Source organism: Gymnogyps californianus, chromosome 27, assembly GCF_018139145.2.
Source record: "Gymnogyps californianus isolate 813 chromosome 27, ASM1813914v2, whole genome shotgun sequence".
NCBI lineage: Eukaryota > Metazoa > Chordata > Aves > Accipitriformes > Cathartidae > Gymnogyps > Gymnogyps californianus.
This window is the reverse complement of record NC_059497.1, coordinates 7,256,983-7,278,944: the sequence shown is the minus strand read 5'-3', so window position 1 is coordinate 7,278,944 and position 21,962 is coordinate 7,256,983. Positions and strand designations below refer to the sequence as shown.

The window sequence follows — 21,962 nt, the reverse complement described above, 5'->3', positions numbered from 1 at the left end:
GGGTCCAGGGAGCCCCAGCCCCAGTGCTGAACCTCGCTGCCTCCTGCTTTTCCCCTCAGCTCCCTCCATCCCCACCCAGCTGAGGCTCAGCCCGGGCTCAAGCACCAGCCTCGTCGCCTCCTGGGCGGGTGCTGCGGGGGCTGCCTGGCTGCACCTCGCGCTCCACAACCTCCTCACCCAGACGGTGGCCATGACCCTGTCAGCCAGGAGGGGCCTCACCAGCTACACCTTCCAGCATCTCCACCCTGGCACCCAGTACTGGCTGGGGCTGAGCGCCATGGCCGGGCCCTACACCGTGGGGGGCCCAATGCCACCGCTTGGACATGTGAGTATGATGGCCAGGGATGGGGGGGGTGGCCCTGGCTTTCTCCCTGCCTCTGGTCCAGCCTCTGAATCCAAAAGTCTCCTGCCAGAGCCTCGGGTGCAGAGGGCAATTCTTCTGCTCGGACCTGGCCGAAAGCTGCTCCAGGACCTGGCTCTGGGGCACTGCGATAGTGGGGCCAGTGAGTCCCCTAGGCAAGTGAATTATCAGTGCCAGCCTGCTTCTCCCTGGGATGCACTGGGATCAGCCTGTGGCCTCTCCCTGAGGAGGAGGATGGAAGGGCAGCAGATCCCACTGGTGTTCGGTCCAGCTGGGGCTGAGCTCTCACGTGCCTCAGGGCTGTCCAAGGGCAGCAGAGAAAACAGAGGGCAAGGGGATAGCAGTTTAGCTGGTTTGAACTGGAGATTTCTGGAGGGAAGTGGATCTTTGGTCCTCTTTGCTGTCAAGGGTATATTTTGGTAGCACCTGATAACCTCATCCTGGTGGATGTCCCTAATGTGCTGGGTGCTGTGCAAACACAGCCAAGGAAGCCAGCCTCTGGCAGGTCAAGAAATTGAGGGTAGCCCTCCCAGACCCCAGCTAGTTGCACCATTCAACCCAGCTCCCTCCACTTTCTGGCCTCAGGCTGACAAGGGCCATGAGAGAGGGTGACTTCCACCACCGCAGTCCTGGTTTGCTGCCGACACCATGTCCATAGCACTGCAAACGGTTCTGGCCCTGGGTTTACTCTCCCAGATGTTCCCAGGAAAACCAGGGGGGAAATGAAGAGGGCAAGCCTAGCCTCCTGGCCAGAGCAAGACTCATGCCGAACACCAAGAAAGCACTGACCCTCTCTAGTGAGGAGTAACAAATTATGGAGCTGCCAAGCTGCAAACTCAGAGCTGTTGTGGCCAGTGACTCGTCCTGGCCCTGGGCAGAGACATTGGTCAGGCGTACACTGGAAGGACCTGGGTGCCACGAGGTGACAAGTCTCCAGCTCTTTCCTGCTCCGCCTGCCAGTCGGGGAAGCTGGAGCCTGCTCACTGCTGACTCTGCAGCTGGGATTTTGGAAGACCTCCACACCCCCAGCTGGTTTGTTTCTGCTATGAAGTGAGTCTGACTCAATGCCTGCTGTTGCTGTCTGCGACTCTGACCTACCCGACTGAACAAAAGTTCCTGGTGCCAGATGCACGAGCCAGGGGCGTCCAGCCAGGAGTTCGGTCCAGGCCAGTTCCTGGGAATATCAGCAAGCTCATGACAGGACACGGATGGAGAGCAGGGGGACTTTTAGGAATTTCCCAGCAGGGCTGCCAGCTTTGTCTGGGCTCTGCTAGACCAGGAATGGTTGTGCTAGGGAGCGGAGACACCACGCTCCAAAAGGATGTCTAAGGCTGGATGTAGCCCTGCGGATAAGAAAGCAGGGCACAAGGCTCAGGGGTGTATGGGGTCCAGAGCACCCCATAATCCTGACACACACAATCCTGTTCCCTTCCCTTCCAGACCCCCTGAGCCCTGGCAATGTGACCCTGAGCAATGCAGAGGAGCAGAGCTCCTTGCAGGCTCGCTGGAGCACCCCAGCAGGAGAGAGGGACTTCTACCTGGTGACACTGCAGGAGGGAGAGGACGGTGCTCCGACAAGGAACATCTCTGTCGACGGAGACAACGGTCATGTCACCTTCCACGGGCTGAGCCCCGGGAAGCAATACTCTGTCCAGGTGACAGCGGTGGCTGGGCCTTACCGGGCATCAGCCCACAGCGCAGCAGCCTGGACACGTAAGCAGAAAGCCCAAGGGTGTCCTTTCGAGGCCACATTTCTGCTTCCTGATGGAGGGGCTGATGCCTGGAGGGAGGCTGGTGGGGATGGGGAGGGGGATTGCAGCAGGGGCAGAGGTGGGGCTGTGCAGTGCAGTGGCACCTGGTCTCAAGACCAGGCTGTGGGTCAGAGCGGCAAAATCTGCTGCCCCACAGTTCCTCGTGAAGGTGGACTCAGAGGTCCTTGGCAGACTTGTGCCAGGCAGTGTCAGGCACAAATCAAGACCAGATCCTACTCAGTAACCTCTGGACTCAGTGTTCAGCAGGCTTCAAGACAGCTTCCCCTCCCTCTGCTCACAGCAGTGGGTTTGGTGGGTAGTGAAGCACCACCAGTCGCCCCAGAGCGGCATCTCCCTGTGCCCAGTCCCTCCTGGGTGACTCATAGAGCCACGGTTGGTCCTGTCCCAGAGCTGCCACCCTCGGAAGGAAGGACTGGAGCCTTAAACAGTGTGGGAGGCACTCATCCAGCCCTTGGTGCTGAGGGCAATAAAAGGCTCTCCCTGCAGCCCTGGCTGCCCATGTTTGGTGGGGGAACCTCTGCAGAGTGTTGTGAGAGCAATCTGGCTGCCTGATGCACTGCCCCACACAGTGACATGCATGATCCCATCCTTGCCCCTTGCAGAGCCGCTAGCACCGTCTGGTGTGAGTCTGTCCAGCCAGGGGAGCACCTACAGCCTACTAGCCAGCTGGGAGAAGGCAATGGGAGAGGGCTACGTGCTGGCCCTCAGCCCCATGGAGCAGGCCGTGAAGAACAGCTCACTGCTCAGAGGTGTCACCAACTTCACCTATGAGGGACTCCGTCCTGGGACCCTCTACACCTTTGAGGTCAGCACCGTGGCTGGCCCCTACACATCCTCACCCCGGCGCATCACCAACTGGACATGTGAGTGCCACAGCCCTCACTGCAGCCAGCCCCAGGGTTCCCACTGGATCTTGCCCTTCCCCGCGATGTCGTGCCTCAGGGCATGTGATAGCACAGGTCTTCTGCAGCTTCATGCAATAAAAGGGCAAAAGGCTCAGAAGGAAAGCAGAGGTGCTGCTGGATGTGTCTGACCCTGGTTTGTATCCCAATTGCCTGGCACAAGGGTCTACAGAGCCCAGTGCCCTCCTCCTCCTCCATTGGGCCACCCTGCTGTGGCACTGCTCAGGCTGCATCTGCCTTGAACCACCTCTCCACCGCCCAGGTACAGACCATCCCACCCACCATCTCCTCCAGCACCAGAGCAGTCCTCTCTTACCATGCCACTTTGAACTCTGTGCTGGTCCAGTCCCTGCCAAACTGGTGTGTGGGTGTCAGCAGGGGTGACAGTGGCTGGCTCAGACCCCGCGGGTGGCCAGAGCACCTGGATGTGGGTTCTCCCAGGGAAGGGGATCCAGCCCCAGCACATTTGGGGTTGCACTTCTGCCAGGTGACCCCAGTCCGGGTGCAGCGGTGACTCTAGACCTTTCCTTTCCTAGATCCTTTGCCCCTGGAGCAGCTGACCCTCAGCAATCAGGGCCACAGCACCTCTCTGCAAGCCTCCTGGAGAGCAGCTCCCACTGGCAGCACTGGCTACACAGGCACCCTCTGGGAAACGAAGTCTCAGGGATGGGTCAGGAACATGACTGTGGGGAACAACTGGACGAATGTCACCTTTGAGGACCTGGTCCCCGGGCGACAGTATACACTGGAGGTGGCTGCTATGGCTGGACCTTACAGATCCCCTGTGCGATCAGCCACAGACTGGACGTGTGAGTGTGATACCCCTACCTCAACCCAAATGCAAATTGCAACCATGGCCTGCCAACAAGAGCAGAAAGCTCATCGCATGGAAGCAAGGCAGAGTGTGGACTATGTATGGGGAGGCGGGGGAACCAGGGGCAGGGATGCATAGACAGACAAAGAGTGGAAGGACAACCAGAGCCACATTCAGCCAGGTCTGAAGTATAAAAGGGTCTTCAGTGCAGGAGAAACCCATCACTGAACAGAAAACATTTCCAAATGTCACCCAGCAGTAAAGGTGGGGACCTGCTCCCATGTTTGTTGTGGAGCAGAAGCTCAGGCTGTTCTGGGGTTTGATATGCCAGGGCAGATTTCTGACCTGAGCCCACAAAGGACAGGCAGTGGAGGGTGCCCAGGACAAGCACAAGCAGGCCCCCACTGCACACCATGGCAGCTCCACCATGACTGCCTCTCACTGCCTGGATGTCTCTTCTTTCTCAGACCCCCTGGCTCCGGCCGGCGTGACCCTGACCAACACCCGACGCCCACTGGGACTCTCTGCCTTCTGGGACAAGGCTGCTGGCGATGTGGACCAGTTCCACCTCCAGCTCTACAGCAAGAGCCATCCAGCGCAGAGGAACATCTCAGTGGGGCCAAACACCCACAACTTCACATTCTTGGGACTGTCCCCTGGAATTCAGTATTTCCTGAAGGTGACCGTCCTTGCTGGCCCATACAGATCCTCGTCACACTTTGCCACCGAGTGGACATGTGAGTGAGAAGTGTCCCCAGCCTCCTGCAGGGACAGGGCATCCTGGCACTGCCTGCAAGACTGGCAGTGACACGGACGTGTCCAGGCAGAGGGAGGGCTCCGCTGAGACCTGCATGCTCCCTGACCCTGGGAATCGGAGCACGTGTCATGAGTTAGGTGCTGTGTGCTGGCTTCTGGGCCCCAAAAGACCCTTTTCCCCAGCTCAGGCTTTCCCCAGTCAAGCTGAACCTTCTGCCTAGACCACTCATGATCTTAAGGCCAGCCTGGGACTGGTGGGAGAGGGATGCGAGAGAGGAAGCACAGAGACCTATATGGGCTTGCTGCTCCCTGTCCATGGAGCAGAGCAGCCCACGGGGGAGCTGAGTGCTCTCTTCTCAGTACAGCACCTGCCTGCTAGCAGCGCCTTGGGGACATGCATGGGCAACTTGCATGTCCCCCAGGACAACAGGAGAGCTGGCAGTCAGCTGCCACCACTTCTCCTTTAGCTCTGTGCAGAGGTGCAGGCTGTGTCCTGGCTTCTGCAGTTGCTTTCCTCCACCATCTCATGGATCTCCATGCTGTGTTTCCCCCTAGATCCACTGTCTCTGGCTAATGTGAGTGTACAGCCTGGCCGGAGACCCCAGGAGCTACATGTGAGCTGGGTGGAGTCAGGTGGTGGCAGAGACCACTTGGTACAGCTCTCGGTGGCTGAGTCCCTGTCCATCATCAGGAATGTGTCCATCCCCCGTGGAGTCACCCAGCTTGACCTGGAGGGGCTGGTGCCAGGGTCCCGATACCGCGTGGAGATCATTTCTCAGGCTGGGCCTCATCGCACCTCCTCTCAGACCGCCATCGGCTACACTGGTAGGAACGCAGCTCCTCTGCACCCATCCCTGGTACCCAGCCTGGCTCTGACCTGGCAAGGGGTTGGGGGCCAAGACAGGGGTCCCAGGGCTGTTCTGCAGGAGAGCTCTGAGACCATGTCCCCGCAACCCCACTGGTGCCTGTCTCCTACTCAAGGTGCTGGCTCTCTTTTTGGGACCCTCACTCATCCTGAGCCCAGCAGCTCAATGGGGCATGCAGTGAGCCTGCCCCAGCACTTTGGGACAAGGGGGTCTCAGGCTGTGATGGTGATGCACCATTATCACCTGGGACAGAGGGAGCAGCTTTGGTCTGGGAGCAACCCACTGCTCTCAGCAGTCTTTAGACAGAATGTTAGATGCTCACAGTCCTGCAGCTCCCAGCTTCATTCCCAAACTAGAGTCAGTCCTGAGCATCCCAAGTTTGTCCCCTGTAACGCTGTTTCTCTCCCGCAGTCCCACTACCTCCTCTTTCCCTGTCGGCAAGCCCTGTCAGCACTGCCTGGGCTCTGGCTGTGCACTGGGAGACCCCTCCTGGGCAGAGGGATAGATACCTGCTCAGCGTGCACAAGGAGGGCTCTTCTGCACCAGCAAGGAACCTGGAAGCAGGGAAGGACAGCACCAATGTCACCCTGGCACAGCTGGAACCAGGAACTTGCTACCTTGTTGAGATCTGGGCAGTAGCTGGACCCTACCGCTCCCTCCCCAAGAATGTCACTGGCTGCACAGGTGAGCATCCATACCACCCACGGGTGATTTGGGTGGGAGCACTGTGAGGAGCTCCGGAATGGGATGGGGATCAATGTTGGCACCCAGGGAGAGGAGGGCACCCTGGCCTGGTTCCCGGTGATGCTGGGCTACAGTCATCTCCTGCCTCTTGCAGCCTTCTTGTACCATGTGGGCACAAGCGCTTGCTGGCTGGTTGCTACTGGCTGCCTGGAAAAAGCAAGACTCCTCCCCGGAGACAGCTGCATGTTCAGAACTGGATCTTTTTCTCTCTGAGTCATGTCTGTCTTTCCTCGCAGTTCCTGCCGCACCAACAAACCTGAGCCTTACCAACCCAGGCAGCTCCTCGGAGCTTTACGTGTGCTGGAACAAGCCCCCTGGCAGGAGGGACCACTACCGCGTTATTCTGTATAGCCTCAGCACCCAGAGCAGGGATCAGGTCCAGACCTTGAGTCCAGATGCCCAGAACATCACCTGGACTCACTTGGAGGCAGGCAGCAGGTTTGCTGTGCAGGTCACTGCTGTGAAAGGCTCGTTTGAAGCCTCCTCCACCAATGTCACCCAATGGACACGTGAGTCTGAAGGGCTGGGGTGGACACAGCACTCCACTGTGCCCCAGAGCCTCCATCTGAGCCTTGCAGAGCACCCACCGCCACCTTCCCCATCCCAAACCATCCCCACTGTGCCCCTAGCTTCTACATAGTGTCCTGCTTTTCTGCTCATTGTCCTCACTCCTCCCCCAACACAGAGCCGATACCCCCCTACCCACCTCAAAGGCTCTGGGTGTCTCCCCTGCCATGTCCAGCTGCAAACCCTGGGGATATTGCGCTCCGAGCCATGTGCACTGTCTGCCCATTTGTCCCCATGCTTCTCTCTGGGAGGATCTCTGGTGGCCAGCATGCCCACCACCCAGTGGGAGCTGGGGGCTGGAGTCCAGCATGGCCAGAGCACAAGGAATCACTGGGCAAAGCAGCCGGCTCACAGCACCGAGCAGTGAGCAGTGGCATGCAGGGGCTGACTGTCTGTTGCTTTCCAGATCCCTTGGCCCCTGCCAACCTCACCCTGGGCAGCCCCTCTGCCTCCGCGCTGCAGGCCTCCTGGGCAGCAACGGGGCGAGGAGCAGAAGGCTACGTGGTGGATGTCTATGACACAGCCTCCAGCAGTCGTGTTGGGCGCATGGTGCTGGGTGGGGATGGCAGGAGTCACATCTTCAGGAACCTGAGCCCCGGCACCCGCTACAGCGTGGCAGTGAGGGCCACAGCTGGGCCCTTCCACACCAGCACCCCCAACCTCACCCACTGCACACGTGAGTATGATGCTCTCCTTGCAGCCAGGTGTCCTTCACCAGATCTCCCCCTTCCCGGTTCAAATCAGAGGCCATACTGGTGCAACCAGATCCTGCCTTCCTCTCCCACCCACGCAAGCGCCCAGTGCTCATGACCTGCTGGATGCAGCATGGGGATTCTGTGCATGACCCTGTGGCCGGGCCACCCATGTCCCTGGTAGCCATCCACAGCCATCCACAGGCTCAGGCTGCACCAGGGAGGAGGCAGCTGCCAGAGTCAAGGGCAAAGCCAGCCCTCAGGACCTTGCAGGGCTGATGCACCTCCTGCAGCACAGGCTTGGCACAGACATGGAGCATCTCCTTTCCCTCAGCACAGACGTGACTCGTGGCAGTGACTTGTGTTTCCTCCCCAGGCCCGTTGCCCCCGGCTGCCGTGCACTGGCTGAGCATGGGGCACCCCGACAGGCTGAGCGCATCCTGGGAAGCTGCGGCCGGGGGGCGAGACGGCTACACACTGACCCTGTACCACGTGTGGCTGGGCACCGTGGCAGCTACAGCCTCACTCGGGAGAGACACGCACAACTTCACCTTCATGGGCCTGACCCCAGGATACGAGTACTCCCTGGAGGCCAGTGCCATGGCTGGACCATACCAGGCAGCAGCACCCAACATCAGTGGCTGGACACGTGAGTGCCCAGAGGATGTCCCCTGCAGAGGGGTGGGAGATGTTGCACCACTGGACAGTCCTGAGGAGGGCTGGGAGGTTTACAGGGGACCTGGTGCCTTTGGAGATGTGTGCACACATATGCATGGGTGCAACATGCAGCAGTTAGTGCAGTGGCACACTGTTACCCTCATGGGCACATGGATATTCAACTGCGGACTTGTGCAAGTACGTGCTGATGACATGCAGGGTTGCCCAGCTGTGCCCATGAGGGGATATCCCCCTGCCTGTGCTGCCCCATCTCCCTGTATACAGGAGCACTCACGCGCTTGCTGAGTCTCCTCCAGCAGGTAGAAACCACATTACCATAAAGGTTCATTAAATGAATCAGTGTAGTACAAGAGACTAATCCACAGTCCTCCCAGGAGAATGGGTCTTTGCTCTGGGGATGGACTAGTCCAGCACTTCTCCCCACCCAGAAAGATTTTAGGGCTGGACAAAGTATAGATGCTGTGCCAGCTCTGCCCAGGCAGTTCCACGCCAGCTGGGTGCTGGAGGACGCATGTGCAGCGGTGACAAAGGCGCTCCAGCTGGGCCATGGGGATGAGGGTGACCTGGATGAAGAAGGGTTGGCATGTGAGGGACCACAAAGGGTGAGCAGCATTAAAGGTGAAGTGGGATGGGGACGGAAAAGAGAGAAGTGAGGAGGAGGAGCGTGCCAGAGGGAATCTACGAGTCCTAGACCTCAGGGAGCATCTGTCCTGCTGCACAATGTCCCATCAAGTGTCTGTTCCCTTCTGTACGGTCTCCAGTCCCTAACATCAGGTCTGGTGACTCCCCAGGCCCGTTGCCCCCAGCCGCCGTGCGCTTGCTGAGCACGGGGCACCCCGACAGGCTGAGCGCGTCCTGGGGAGCCGCAGCCGGGGGCCGAGATGGCTACGCACTGACCCTGTACCACGTGCGGCTGGGCACTGTGGCAGCTACGACCTTGCTTGGGAGAGACACCCACAACTTCACCTTCACGGGACTGGCCCCAGGAAGCAAGTATGTGCTGGAGGTGGTGTCCATGGCGGGGTCCTACCAGACACCTGCAGGGAATGTCAGCAACTGGACATGTGAGTACCCTGTTTTGAGGGTGATGCATGCCTTGCTGGGCAGTCACGAAAGCTCATGGCAAAGGACATGGCCCCGCTGACCTTCATGGCAGGCCCCGAGCCCTGCCTGAACCCAAGGGCACGTCAGTGCCATGGCACTGAGCAGTGCTCTGCCCACCCTCACCATCAGCTCCACTAGCCTGGATTAGGCCAGCTGAAGCCCCGGGAACTGTACTTCAGAGGAGAGGCACAGAGGAGGGAGCAGTGGACAGGGCCGTTCACCTTCCCCTTCCCTCTAGCTGGGTGGGTGCTCCCTCCTCACCCGTCTCCAGGTGTCTCGCTCAGACAGGCACCACTTGAAGCTTGCAGAAGCTGCTTTTAGCTGCCTCCAGGCTGGTGGATGCAGCCATCCAGCCGAGACAAAGTGCCCTGTCCTGTATGGTGCATCCCTTCTGATGACACTGCCAAGATACCCAGGCAATGTCCTCAGATTCTTCACTGACAAGTCTCCCATCCTGTCTCTCCAGACCCCCTAGCACCCCGTAATGTGTACATGACGAACCAGGGGTATCCCAACAGGCTGAGCGCGTCCTGGCGAGGCGAACCCCAAGGACAAGACAGTTATAGGCTCCTCCTGTATCATTCGGGATCAGGTATTGTGGCTGCCAACGTATCTGTTGGGAAAGGCACCAGCAAATTCACCTTTTCTGGCCTGGCTCCAGGACACAAATACCTGCTGGAAGTGGTGTCCGTGGCAGGGCCCTACGCAGCCTCCGCGGGGAACATCAGCGACTGGACAAGTAAGTGGCAAGAGCTGGATGTCCTTGCATCATGCATGAGGCTCAGCCTTCCCCAGCTGGGTAGGCTCAGCACCTGCAGTGGGAAGGGGCAGGGACTGCTGCCTGGAAGCTGTAGGTACTTCCGTAGCAATGGGATCATGGGCTGTGCAAGCACACGGTGGAGGGGAGAGCAGGGCAATACTGCTGCCCATAGGACAGTCTGGCAGCCGTGGTTGCTGTTTCAGGAGGCAGACCTCCAGCTCCTGGCCTCACTGTTCACACAAGCTGGCTCCTCCAGGCATGGGTGACTGAACAAGAGCAGGGGATCCCATGGCAGTAGTGCTGCTCTGGTAGAGGATACCCACAGCCTGGGAGACCGAGGCCTGACAGCTGGGGGGGACACCCTACCATCCCCACTGCCTTTCTCCCAGGCACTCAGAAAATTTCTGGCATGGGGGATAAGGGGAGGCTGGGCTTTTTCTTTTTTTTTTTAAGGAATGTGGAAATTGCAGATAAGCACAATAAGCCTTTTCATGTGCTTGTCCCCACAGTCCCTGCACTTTGCTTGGGGAATCCAGAGGTCTCTGCTCCCACGCTCAGCCAGCCCCTGGCAGGGTGCTGGGAGTCACGTGCAAGAGCCCTTCAGGCAGGTCTCTAATGAAAATTGCTAATTAGCAGGAGGAAGAACCCATCTCCTCATGCTCCTCACTGTGCATGTCCTCCAATTGCCATTTAAAGGTCATTTCTGGTAGTGGCAGACAGCAGCTGCAGAAATTTCATCACTGAACATATGAAGTTTCCTTCCATATTACCCATCTTCTACTTGTATCTCTATAGGATGGAAGAGAGTACATGCATGCCAGTAACTCTCCCCTGGTGTGGTTTTCATTGTAGCCCCCTCAGTTCCCAAAAATCTCTCTGCGGTGGCTGAAGGGAACAACACAATGCTCATCTCCTGGGGCAGTGTCTCTGGAGAGCAGGACGACTGCCAGCTGTGGCTGCGGGATCCCAGGAACAGCACGCTGCCCTGGCGGCACACCCTCAGCAGAGGGCAAGTCCAGCACCTCCTCCAGGGGCTGATCCCAGGGAGGAACTACTCTGTCTCCTTGAGCTGCGTGGCTGGGCCCTACTGGAGCAGCACCAAACCCTTGGCAGTGCCGATGGGTGGGTATGCGGTGCCATGGGGATGGGGGGAGTGCAGGCTGGAAGGGGGAGAAATGCCTGGGTGGCCTCAAGACTGGATCAGCCCTTGGGTGTCAACAGAAGCATGGGAAGTCTTCAGGGTGGGAGATAAGGAAAGCCAGCAAGGTGATCCTCTGGTAGCTATCAGCTCCCTAAGCTAGCCCTATCACAGAGATTTCCCATCACCTTGTGGCCTGCCTACCTGTGAAGCAAAGTGGACCCTGCAGAGACCTCCATTGGTCTGCTTCTCCTATAAGACATCTGCTCAGGCCCTGACCCATTTGCCTTGTCCTGTGGCCCTTGGCACAGAAGGCTCCCAGGTCGCAGATGTCCAGCTCTGCTCCTCTCTCATTGACCTAGGGACAGGCAATAGAGGATCGCAGTGGCTCTGGGCTGACGCATGGGCTGAGGCTGGGATTTCTCTGATCCAGTAAGTTCAGAGCCTGCCATATCTCCTTCGCAGAGCCGAACCCGGTCGAGGATGTGCAATGCCTATCGGAGTCAAGGAGCCTTTACTTGAACTGGACCAGCTCTCCTGGAGATGTGGAGGCTTATGAGGTGGTGACAGAGAGACTCTCTGATGGACCTCCCACCTCCAAGTATGTCATGAGCATCCCTACGAGCGAGGCCAGTCTGGAGGGGCTGGGGCCAAACTCATCCTACCGAATCATTGTGAGCACAGTGGGCATGAACACAATGAGGAGCCAGGCTGTGACTCTGCTCTGCAACACAACAGTGGAGGGTGAGTCCCCTTCTTCCCCACAACCTTGCCACAGACCCCAGGAGAAGACACCCAGTGTTGCTAATTAGACCTGGGGACTCTTTCAGATGCCTGTGAGCCCCAGGTGGTCCTGCACTGAACTGCAGTGGGTCTGGGCTCTGGGTAGGGATGCCAGGACCAGTCACAGGCTGAGCAATGTGTGGTGTGTCTGTGGGAGCAGGGACATACTAACAGGCTGTGCTTTCTGGTTCCTCTTCCAGCCCTGCCTCCACCCCTGCGAGCAGACATCTTCCAGGTGGAGGCCAGCTCCACGGTTATCATTTCATCCGACCTGTTCAGCGAGGAGAACGGCCAGATCGAGTATTATGGTGTCATTGCTACCACTAATGATTCATGTAAGTGCCCCTGCACATCCTGATCTGCAGTGGCTCCCTGGAGGGCAGCAGGTCCCCTGGACGTCACTTTGGGACTACCACTGTCACCTTGTACATTCCCCTTCAGTGCTGAGGCCCACCCAGGAAATCATGTCCAGCACATGGTATGACCACTATTATGGGACAGAGGACTCCTACCTGGCTGTGCTAATCCCCAATCCCTTCCATCCGAGCCCCAGGAGCTCCCCCGAAACCTGGCGAGTGCCAGTGGGAACAGAGGAGTGCGGCCAGTCCAGGGCAACGTGCAATGGGAAGCTGAAAGCGAACGAACAGTACAGGTGAGAGATGTCAACATCCCTCCTGAGGGGATGGGGCTGGAGGAGAAAAGGGACTGCACATGTCCCTGCAAGGTGCCACCAGCTCCCTGGATGTCACCTCACGGTGACCCAGGGTTGACGGATGGCAGGTTGACCCTGGCCGAATGCCAGGTGCCCACCAAAGCCGCTCTATCACTCCCCCTCCTCAACTGGACAGGGGGAGAGAAAATAAAACAAAAGGCTCATGGGTCGAGATAAGGACAGGGAGATCACTCACCAATTACCGTCACGGGCAAAACAGACTTGACTTGGGGAAAAATTAGTTTAATTTATTGCTAGTCAAATTAGAGCAGGATAATGAGAAATAAAACCAAATCTTAAAACACCTTCCCCCCACCCCTCCCTTCTTCCCAGGCTTAACTTTACTCCTGATTTTCTCTACCTCCTCCCCGCCCGAGCGGTGCAGGGGGACGGGGAATGGGGGTTTGGGTCAGTTCATCACACATTGTTTCTGCCACTCCTTCCTCCTCAGGGGAGGACTTCTCGCACTCTCCCCCTGCTCCAGCGTGGGGTCCCTCCCACGGGAGACAGTCCTTCATGAACTTCTCCAACATGAGTCCTTCCCATGGGCTACAGTTCTTCACAAACTGCTCCAGCATGGGTCCCATCCACAGGGTGCAGTCCTTCAGGAACAGACGGCTCCAGCGTGGGTCCCCCGCGGGGTCACAAGCCCTGCCAGCAAACCTGCTTCAGCCTGGGCTCCTCTCTCCACGGGGCCACAGGTCCTGCCAGGAGCCTGCTCCAGCGCGGGCTTCCCACGGGGTCACAGCGTCCTTCAGGCATCCTCCTGCTCCGGCGTGGGGTCCTCCACGGGCTGCAGGTGGATATCTGCTCCACCATGGACCTCCGTGGGCTGCAGGGGGACAGCCTGCCTCACCATGGTCTTCACCACAGGCTGCAGGGGAATCTCTCTGCTCCGGTGCCTGGAGCACCTCCTCCCCCTCCTTCTTCACTGACCTTGGTGTCTGCAGAGTTGTTTCTCTCACATATTCTCACTCTGCTCTCTCTGGCTGCAACTGCAACTCCCCTGTAACTTCTTTTCCCTTTCTTAAATATGTTATCACAGAGGCGCTACCACTGTTGCTGATGGGCTCGGCCTTGGCTAGTGCCGGGTCAGTCTTGGAACCCTCTGGTATTAACTTTATCGGACATAGGGGAAGCTTCTAGCAGCTTCTCACAGAAGCCACCCCCGTAGCCCCCCCGCTACCAAAACCTTGCCACACAAACCCAATACACCATCGTACTCCCCAGACCCCCAGCAGTGGACCCCAGGAGTTGCTCCACCAAGCAGTGTTTGAGGGATGCAAGGGCTGGCATATCAGAGAATATTCATGTAAGTGGGTAGGGAGAGGGAGAGCAGAAGTGAAAGCTGAGGCTGACAAGGGCTGTATGTGTTGCCTTGGGAGCTGGGCAGTTGTCCACCTCCAGGGTAAGAACTAAAATGGATGCTGTTATTTGTGGGACTTTTGCATGTGACTCAGAGCCACATGCAGACTTAGAGAGTGCAAAAATGAAACTGATTTGGAAACATTAATTCAAGTGGTGCCTACACAATTTGTGGCTCAAAGGTTGAGGGTAGCAAATGCACAGGCTAAGGTCCAAGTTCCCCATGAGACACACACACAGATCACAATATTCATAAATTCAGAGTCTTATTTGACAGTAAATAGAATCCAGGAATATGAATGTACAAGCACACATATTTTGTTACAGGGTACCTTTAAAATAGTTAATGGTAAAACAAGTTTTCTACTACAAACAAAGAATCATATCTTTAGTCAGTCCTCTGTTAATTTAGCAGCTTACAGTTTCACCAAACAGGGACCGTATCCCCAGGCATTTCTCTGACAAAGGGATCCCCCAGAATCTGGAAGGTTGTCCCATTTCAGTTTAAAGAAATTTACAGCAAGGGTGGCTGACTAGTGATAGAAGTCACTGAGAGTGTTGGGAAAAGAGAAAGAAAGACCATGAGAGACTGTGTGCATGAGAGAGAGCTTCACTTTCCCCTATGAGTAAAGTGAGAATTAGATCTGCCCTTAAGTTTTGTGGTGAGTGGAGTCAAGGTCCCTAGTGTTAGGTTTGGACCTGCTGACTCTCCTTCCTTTCTTCTTTTCTGCTTTGCTCTCTCTACTTTTGCGATGTGCAGACTCCATGCTTACATGAAAGACTTACATTGATTCTTATAGGGTCGTTTTAGATTTACACGTTGCCAAACAGGGGCTCTTAACTCAAGCTGCTGTTTGGGGCAGCACTGGCAGAGAATAGAGATTGGTGTTAACACTGGGCTGTGTCAGGGGAGTGGGAAATGGCTGCTTCTCCTGGGAAAAAAAAGGGAGTTTCCAGACAGCCATTCCCTTGGAAATCCCACCCAGAGTAGGATCATCAAGAGCAAACAGCACTTCGGGCTCTCCCTAGGTATTATCATGCCTGGCAGGAGAACTGCACGATGCTGCATTCCCATCCCGTGCCCACCACAGGTGTTGTGATCCCTGGGCTGGCATGGGAGAGTTGCCAGTCAATTCAAAAGATTTGAGATTGACTGCCCATCAAGCCCATCTATTCTTTATTGCTAAGGGCTCCTGCCCAACTCGCCCTCAGGCATGGCAGGGCAAGCCTTACTGCTTAGCCCTAGCAGCCTCAGAGCTGGCCTTCTGCTCCAGCCATCAAGGCTGAGACAGGGGACAGCCTGGGCACAAGCTGAGTCTGCATTACAACGCATTGGCTCAGACCAAGATCTGCCAGCAGCCTGGAGGGGAGTTTAACAACAGCACAAACACCCTGGGATACCCCTCCACCCCCCAAATACTGTCCAGCCAGTCTGAAAGTGTGTATCTGCCCGCCCTGCTTCCCAGTCGCTGTTTTCGCTCCAACATTGACCTCCCGCAGGGTAGCAGCTAATTCAGAGCCATCAGGCTGTCATTAGTCCGCCTACCATGATTCAATAACATGTACTTAACTGTCCAGTTACTCAGGACTAGAAGATCCTTTTGCACCTCTTCACAGCTTGCTTTCACTTTGGCTGCCCTAAACAACATGTATCCTCAGTACACTGTGCTGGTTTCCTAGTTAATCATCAGTAGAGTGGTGAAAAGCAGATACCGCTGACAGCCCATCTCCACTCTGAAAGCCAGCCCTTGTTTCCTATCTTTCAGTGAGTTATTTATCCACAAGCCTTTAACTCTCATGCCATGGCATCTGTAGGCTCAGTTTCCAAAGAGGTCTTTGCTCTGGCAGCCCGGTCCAGGGTGCTGCCAGAGGCGACTCACACTAGGCTCCACAAACTCTTGACTGCTAAAATCCAAAGCTACATTTGAAAGCCTTAGCTTGCATTTAGGGCACAAGAAGACCTACCCTTCCAAGTTACCTGCTCGGAAGGAAGTCAGCTCTGCAGGGAGCTGTGAGGCTCGGTGTGCACACTGCCGGGAGGAGGATGTAGGGCAGATCTCCACAGGGAAGAGGATGCACCAGCCACTTCTGTGTGCATAAGGAAGGGTCTGGGTTGGGGCTCAGCCCTCGCAGCTGAGGTGCCTCTGTTTCAAAGAGTTCATGTTGACATGAACTAAGACAGTGACTCAACCCAACTTGATTTTCCATACTTACTGTTATCTTTCCCTATTTGTGTCCTATAAGAGAGCGGAAACTTACTACTTGTCTCTGCAAATAACCCTTCGGAGGAGAGCTGTTTCCCATTTGTGCTTTCTGAACATTTTCTCATGTTCTCCCAAGCGCAACAAACTTGTCCAAGAGGCAGAAAAGGGAGGAAAGACCATTTCCACACATTCCCTAAATCCCTACCAGAAAACCAGCTGCTTTCAATACATCATTTCAAAACAGAGGCAGCTGTCCTGTTCCCTTGGGTCTTCCTGCTGCTGGCTGCGTGGGTGCTGTGCTCAGTTCAGATTGCCCCTGACAGCAGGACTCTGCTTTGCCCTAGGTTCAGCATTGCTGCCTTCACCAAATACGACCCAGTAGCCCCTGCAGTGACGTTCACCATGTTCTCAGGTAAGATGGAGAATGCCATCTTCCCTACCTGGCCATGTAGGTTAGAGATAATTAACAACTTGACAATGGCAAGCAAGAGGGAGATCATAGGCTGTAGCAAATATAATAAATAGAGTAAATGCAGCCATTTACTGACTCTTACTTCTGTCTGTTCTATCTCTTTTTTATTCCAGCTGCTGGATCCGGTGCAGACGTAACTCCACTCTCAATGCCAATAATTGCTGGAAGCATTGTTGGATTTCTCTTGACACTTGCAGCTATTTTTGCTTTGGTCTACTGGAAGCAGCTCAGAGCAAAGAGGTGAGGATGAGCCATCTCTTACCCGGTGGTTGCAGGCTGAGAAACCCAACCTTCAGTGCCAGGCCAGGAGGAAGAGCAGTGAGAGGGTATAAAAAGAGATTTAGGCAAACTAGGACACCCACTAGTAGAGTTGTGCCTGGCAAGCACAGAAGCAAAGGGCAGAGGGGAGAGGGGAGCTGCCCGTGTGCAATTAATTCACAGAACTCTACACGTGTGCAAGGCAGTGTGCCTGATGTGAGCTGTCGGCTCACAAGCACTCCATGAGCCAGCAGGACGCAATATGCTCACAGCATCTGTCCCTGCACTGCAGGGAAGAGTAATATCTCCCATGCTTTGATTCTAGAACCAAGAAGAGCAGCCTGCCCCAGGAAATGGTGACTTACAGCTTGAGGTGAGTGCTGGAGTCTTCCCTCTCTGCGTGTCCCCACAGCAGGTCCCAGAATCCTTCACCTACTTCCTTTCTCATGCTTTGATCAGGAAAAATCCAACTCTGTCTCCTCTCCTTCAGTTATTTTTTAAATCTTAGGCTTTCCCATGTTCAGTACTTATTGCCCAGCTCCATTCCAAGTCAATGCATTGTCCACACCTCCTCTGCAAGGCTTCTGCAGTAGGAGAATATCCTCATCATCCTGAAATCCCTCCCAATATTTAAACAATGCTCTGTTGGACCCACTTCCCTGTGCAATGATGTGGGCTATAAACCATCCCTGTGTGTGTGCGTCCAGGTGCTGCAGGTCTCAAGGCTGGGCTGTCTCATTGGCCACCTGACTGGCCTGCCAGACCTCCCCATAGCTAAGGCAAGTTTTCCTCTGGACTTCATTTCATGCAGAAACATCCATCGGCCAATTCCCATACAGAACTTCAAGCAGTACTATGAGATGAAGACAGCAAGTGCTAACCACGCTTTTTTCCAGGAGTTCGAGGTGAGATGAGACTCCTGCTAGAGATGAGGCTTAATTTCCCCTCTAGGTAGCTCATGCCCCAGCTATTGGGTGGCCTGTATGGATTCCTCATCTCCAGGGACAGTAACCCATCCCTCTAGCAATCCAACCACCCTATTAGGCAGTCTTGGAGGCCAAAGATTGGATGGACCAAGTGATCAGGCAATTGCTTTGCTCAAAACCTGTTTTGTTCAAGTTCTGGTAGAAACACATGTTGTCTGTGGCGAGGTGAACTAGCACTGTCCATAGCTGCTGGTGCACAAAGCTAGGGCCCCAGGCCTGGACTGGAGGCGAAGATACTGAGCGGTGTTACAATGAGATCCACCTTGACAGTGTTAGAAAAGACCCTGCAGCCAAAAGGAAGGTTGAGGAGCACTCTCAGAGTTATAGGGCCAGGCTGTGAAATTCACCTTAGGTTAACTTCACTGGGTCCCACTGCCAACATCTGCAGGCTCTGAATTGTTCTGCTGCCAGCACCTTTGAAAGTCCCATCAGCGATTTCAAACTCTCCTCAGATCACCCTTCTCTGGCCTTCTGAGTGAGGACAGAGGCAGAAGCAGCACAAGATATTTCTGGTTTTGCAGCACAAGATGTTTCTGTTTTCTCAGCACAAAATGCTCTGAGCTTCTTGGTAGATTTCTGATTTCTGAGAAGGTTTTTTCTCCCCAATACTTGTTCTTGGGCTTGTTTTCTTTTAAATACAAACAGTGCTGTTGGTAAAGGCACTGGGAAAAGCCACCTGTGGCTCAGAGTGCACAGGCCATACTGAGGGAGGAGTAGAGCAGTTCCCTGTGCATGAGGGACCCTCTTGAACCACCAGACAGAGCCGTTGGCCATGAGCAGGGAGCTGGGCTGGCCAGGAGCTCTCCAGAGAGACATTTGTGCTTATCTTCTCCCCTGTCCTGCAGGAGCTGAAGGAAGTTGGGAAGGATCAGCCGAAGGTGGAGGCCGAGCTACCAGCGAATGTCTCCAAGAACAGATATCCCCACGTGCTGCCCTGTAAGTGCTGTCTCCTCCCTCCTCCCCCCCAGCATCCAGGGTGGGAGGTCACCCTGCAATGCACAGGGACGGGCTCACCTTGCATCCCTGCAGGGTTCACAGTGTCTGGCTCCTCTCCTGGCAGAAGGAGTCTTGAAATGGGCCTCAGTTTCCATTTTCCTGCTGGAAACTCAAGGCTTAAGGGTTGAGCCAGGCCTGAGCCACCATCCTCCTCAGCTCCTCCAGGAGGCTGCTGGGCAGATGCTGAGTGAGCCCAGCTCAGGGATGGGTCCCAGCTGGAGACCAAAGGGAGACCATGAGTGTCCCATGGCTTCTCCAATGAGCCTCATGATACCAGCTCTGCTTTCTTACCCCCATGCTAACCCAGCTGGCAGGCAATGCTCACCTGTCCAGGGACAAGGTGCCTGGTCAAGCACAGAGCCTCACTGCTGGCTGTGTACATGGAGCTGCTGGGGCTTCTCCCGATGAAGAGGAGATGGCCATGTCTTGGTGAAGGGTTGCCTTGGGGGGTCACGTGTATATGATCTCTTTCAGATGATCACTCTCGGGTCAAGCTGAGCCAACTGGGGGAGGATCCACACTCAGACTACATCAATGCCAACTTCATGCCTGTGAGTGCCCACTTGCCTTCCCCATGGCCACAGGGCACCATCAGAGAAACTTTGCCTGGATTAAAGTTGTGAGAGTTGGTGGGCAAGAGCTGCCACTGAAGCCACAGCTGGCACAGACTGGCAAGGAGTTGGGGGTCAGGCAGAGATGCATCATTGCCCTTTAGCAGGGGTTGATGGAGATTGTCAGATGGCAAGTGCTGTGAATGCAGAGGTGTGAGTGTGAGGAGACTGGCAAGGATTTCTGCTTTCTTCTTGAGGACTATCCTTTTCCCATCATCTCCCAGCTTACTGCCCTGTCTGTCTGCCTGCTCTTTCTATTTCTGGTCTGTGCAGCTGCATTTGAACAACCCTGGAGCTGTGCCCACATCCCCCATCCGGGAGATTTTCCCAGGTAACAGGCAGGGCACACAGCATGCACGCACGCGTGTGTGGATCCGCGGGGCATGTGTGTGTCAAAGGGGCAAAGGCAAAGAAGCAGCCTGAGACCTTGCATGCTCACCCTACCTTCAGCAATGACTGGGGAGCACAAGAAAGACCCAGGTCTGTCTTTCCCTGGTTAGGCTGAATGAGGAACTGCTTGGAGGGAAACGGCGGGGGTCACATCTTTATGCCAAATATGTGGAGAGCACATGCTGGGCAGCACATGCTTCCTGTGAAATCAGCTGCTTCTGAGATCAGCTGCCTGGGAACTGTGTCCACATGGGCTAAGGGCAACGGTCATTTCTCCCTCTACCACAAAAGCAGACCAGGCAGTGACTCTGTCCCGGGGCAGGATCCACCTGCCTCAGCAACTTGCCAACTCTTCCTGTCTGCCTCTTGCTCAGGGCTATACATCCCAGCAGGAGTTCATTGCCACCCAGGGGCCCCTGAAGAAAACGATAGAGGACTTCTGGAGGCTGGTGTGGGAGCAGAATGTCTGCAACATCATCATGCTGACAGTGTGCATGGAGAACGGGCGGGTAAGTCGGCACCGCCGGGCCTCCCTGTGCCAGCCCCAGCCAAGCCCAGACCTGGTCGTGTGAGCTGAGCCCGGGGCTGGGTTTGTGCCCTCCACCAAACCCGGCTCAGATGTGGCTCCAGGGTAAGCACAGGCCACACAGCTTCCCCAACAGGCAGTGTGGGGGTAACAGAGGCTGATGTGTGCAGCTCAGCGTAAGCTTGCGGTAGGAAGGGGCAAAAGTGGAGCTTAGCTGGAACCATGCCCACTACCCTCAGATATTTCTGCAGCATCTGAAATTACCACTTGCCTCTGGATGAGACACCCTCACATGGACTGTTTCTCCAGTCTCCAGGGATGATGAGACCCACACAGGTCCTTTTCTCTGGAGGAGGCTGAGATCCAAATGAAGGGGAGGTGGGGGAGAGCTGTGCAAAGCTCCCGGTGGGAAGGGGAAGCACCCCTGCCTGCTCCCCAAGACCTGCCCTGACTCCCTGCACAGCTGCTGCTCTCCAGATGCTCCCAGGGAGCCGGGAGGTCACCCAGTGGGACCTGGGCCCTCACTACCCTCACTGGGACCCCATCCTGCCTGTGCTCTAGGTCCTCTGTGATCATTACTGGCCGTCCGAATCTGCCCCGGTCTCCTACGGGCAGGTCCGGGTCCACTTGCTGAAGCAGAGCAGCTCCGAGGAGTGGACCATGCGCGAGTTCAAACTGTGGCATGTGAGTAAGGACCCAAGAGGACTTGGGGACCTGTCAATGGCTGGGGGTTTACATGGATGCAGTGGCATTTCTCCTCAGTGGTGGTGGCATAATTTCCTTTCCCTGCCATTAGTGGGTTCAAAGATGACCCAGTCCCCTGAGGAGCAGTCTGTCACTTCAGACTTGGTAACACAGAAGTGTCCAACATGTATCATCCCTGCTGTCCACCCTTGCTCTCTCCTGTCCACGTCCCTGCACTGGGACACAGCCTGCAGCTTCAAGGGCATGTTGCCCGGCAGTCAAAGGCGGGTCTCCTCCCTACCACCTCCACGTGCCTCACCATGGCAGGGGGCTGTGGGGGAGGACAGAGGAGCAGGAGCCACCAGGCAGTGCAGCAGACCTGGTGTTGGCTGTTCCCTGCAGCTGAGCCAGGTGTCCCCAAGTCCCCGGGTGCTCCCACCGCTGCGAGGTGCAAGCATGCCCCTGTCCCAGCGGGCTGCACATCGATCACCAACATCCCCCCTGGCAGGAGGGTCTCTGGGCAGAGCGGCACGTGTCCCACCTGCACTACACGGCGTGGCCCGACCACGGGATCCCGGAGTCCACGACTTCCATTATGACCTTCAGAGAGCTGGTCCGGGAGCACATCCAGAGCACCAAGGACGCAGGGCCAACCCTCGTGCACTGCAGGCGAGGCTCTGCTCCAGGGGACGGCAGGAGGGGACGATGGGAGAGGGCATGGGGGACAAGGGTCCTACGTGTGCACAAACTGGGAGAGAAAGCAGCGCCGGGGAGACACAGCTGGTCTGTAGAGAGTCTCCTGCTTGGGCGTTGGGGATTAC

At 56.2% G+C, this 21,962-nt stretch overlaps 1 protein-coding gene across 1 annotated transcript in view; it reads left to right on the top strand.

The window, feature by feature from the left end:
* LOC127026197 (receptor-type tyrosine-protein phosphatase V-like) overlaps positions 1 to 21,962 on the top strand; it is a 36,484-nt gene that overhangs the window by 5,726 nt on the left and 8,796 nt on the right. The window contains 26 exon segments of the mRNA XM_050911317.1: positions 60 to 296; positions 299 to 325; positions 1,802 to 2,074; positions 2,736 to 2,996; positions 3,572 to 3,844; positions 4,317 to 4,586; positions 5,161 to 5,430; positions 5,883 to 6,155; positions 6,452 to 6,724; positions 7,189 to 7,458; positions 7,851 to 8,123; positions 8,944 to 9,216; positions 9,723 to 9,995; positions 10,869 to 11,138; positions 11,620 to 11,898; positions 12,138 to 12,272; positions 12,379 to 12,589; positions 16,563 to 16,630; positions 16,804 to 16,930; positions 17,274 to 17,321; positions 17,760 to 17,853; positions 18,780 to 18,870; positions 19,405 to 19,481; positions 20,306 to 20,440; positions 21,019 to 21,141; positions 21,650 to 21,810. Of these exon segments, the coding sequence (XP_050767274.1) occupies positions 60 to 296; positions 299 to 325; positions 1,802 to 2,074; positions 2,736 to 2,996; positions 3,572 to 3,844; positions 4,317 to 4,586; positions 5,161 to 5,430; positions 5,883 to 6,155; positions 6,452 to 6,724; positions 7,189 to 7,458; positions 7,851 to 8,123; positions 8,944 to 9,216; positions 9,723 to 9,995; positions 10,869 to 11,138; positions 11,620 to 11,898; positions 12,138 to 12,272; positions 12,379 to 12,589; positions 16,563 to 16,630; positions 16,804 to 16,930; positions 17,274 to 17,321; positions 17,760 to 17,853; positions 18,780 to 18,870; positions 19,405 to 19,481; positions 20,306 to 20,440; positions 21,019 to 21,141; positions 21,650 to 21,810 (5,065 nt within the window).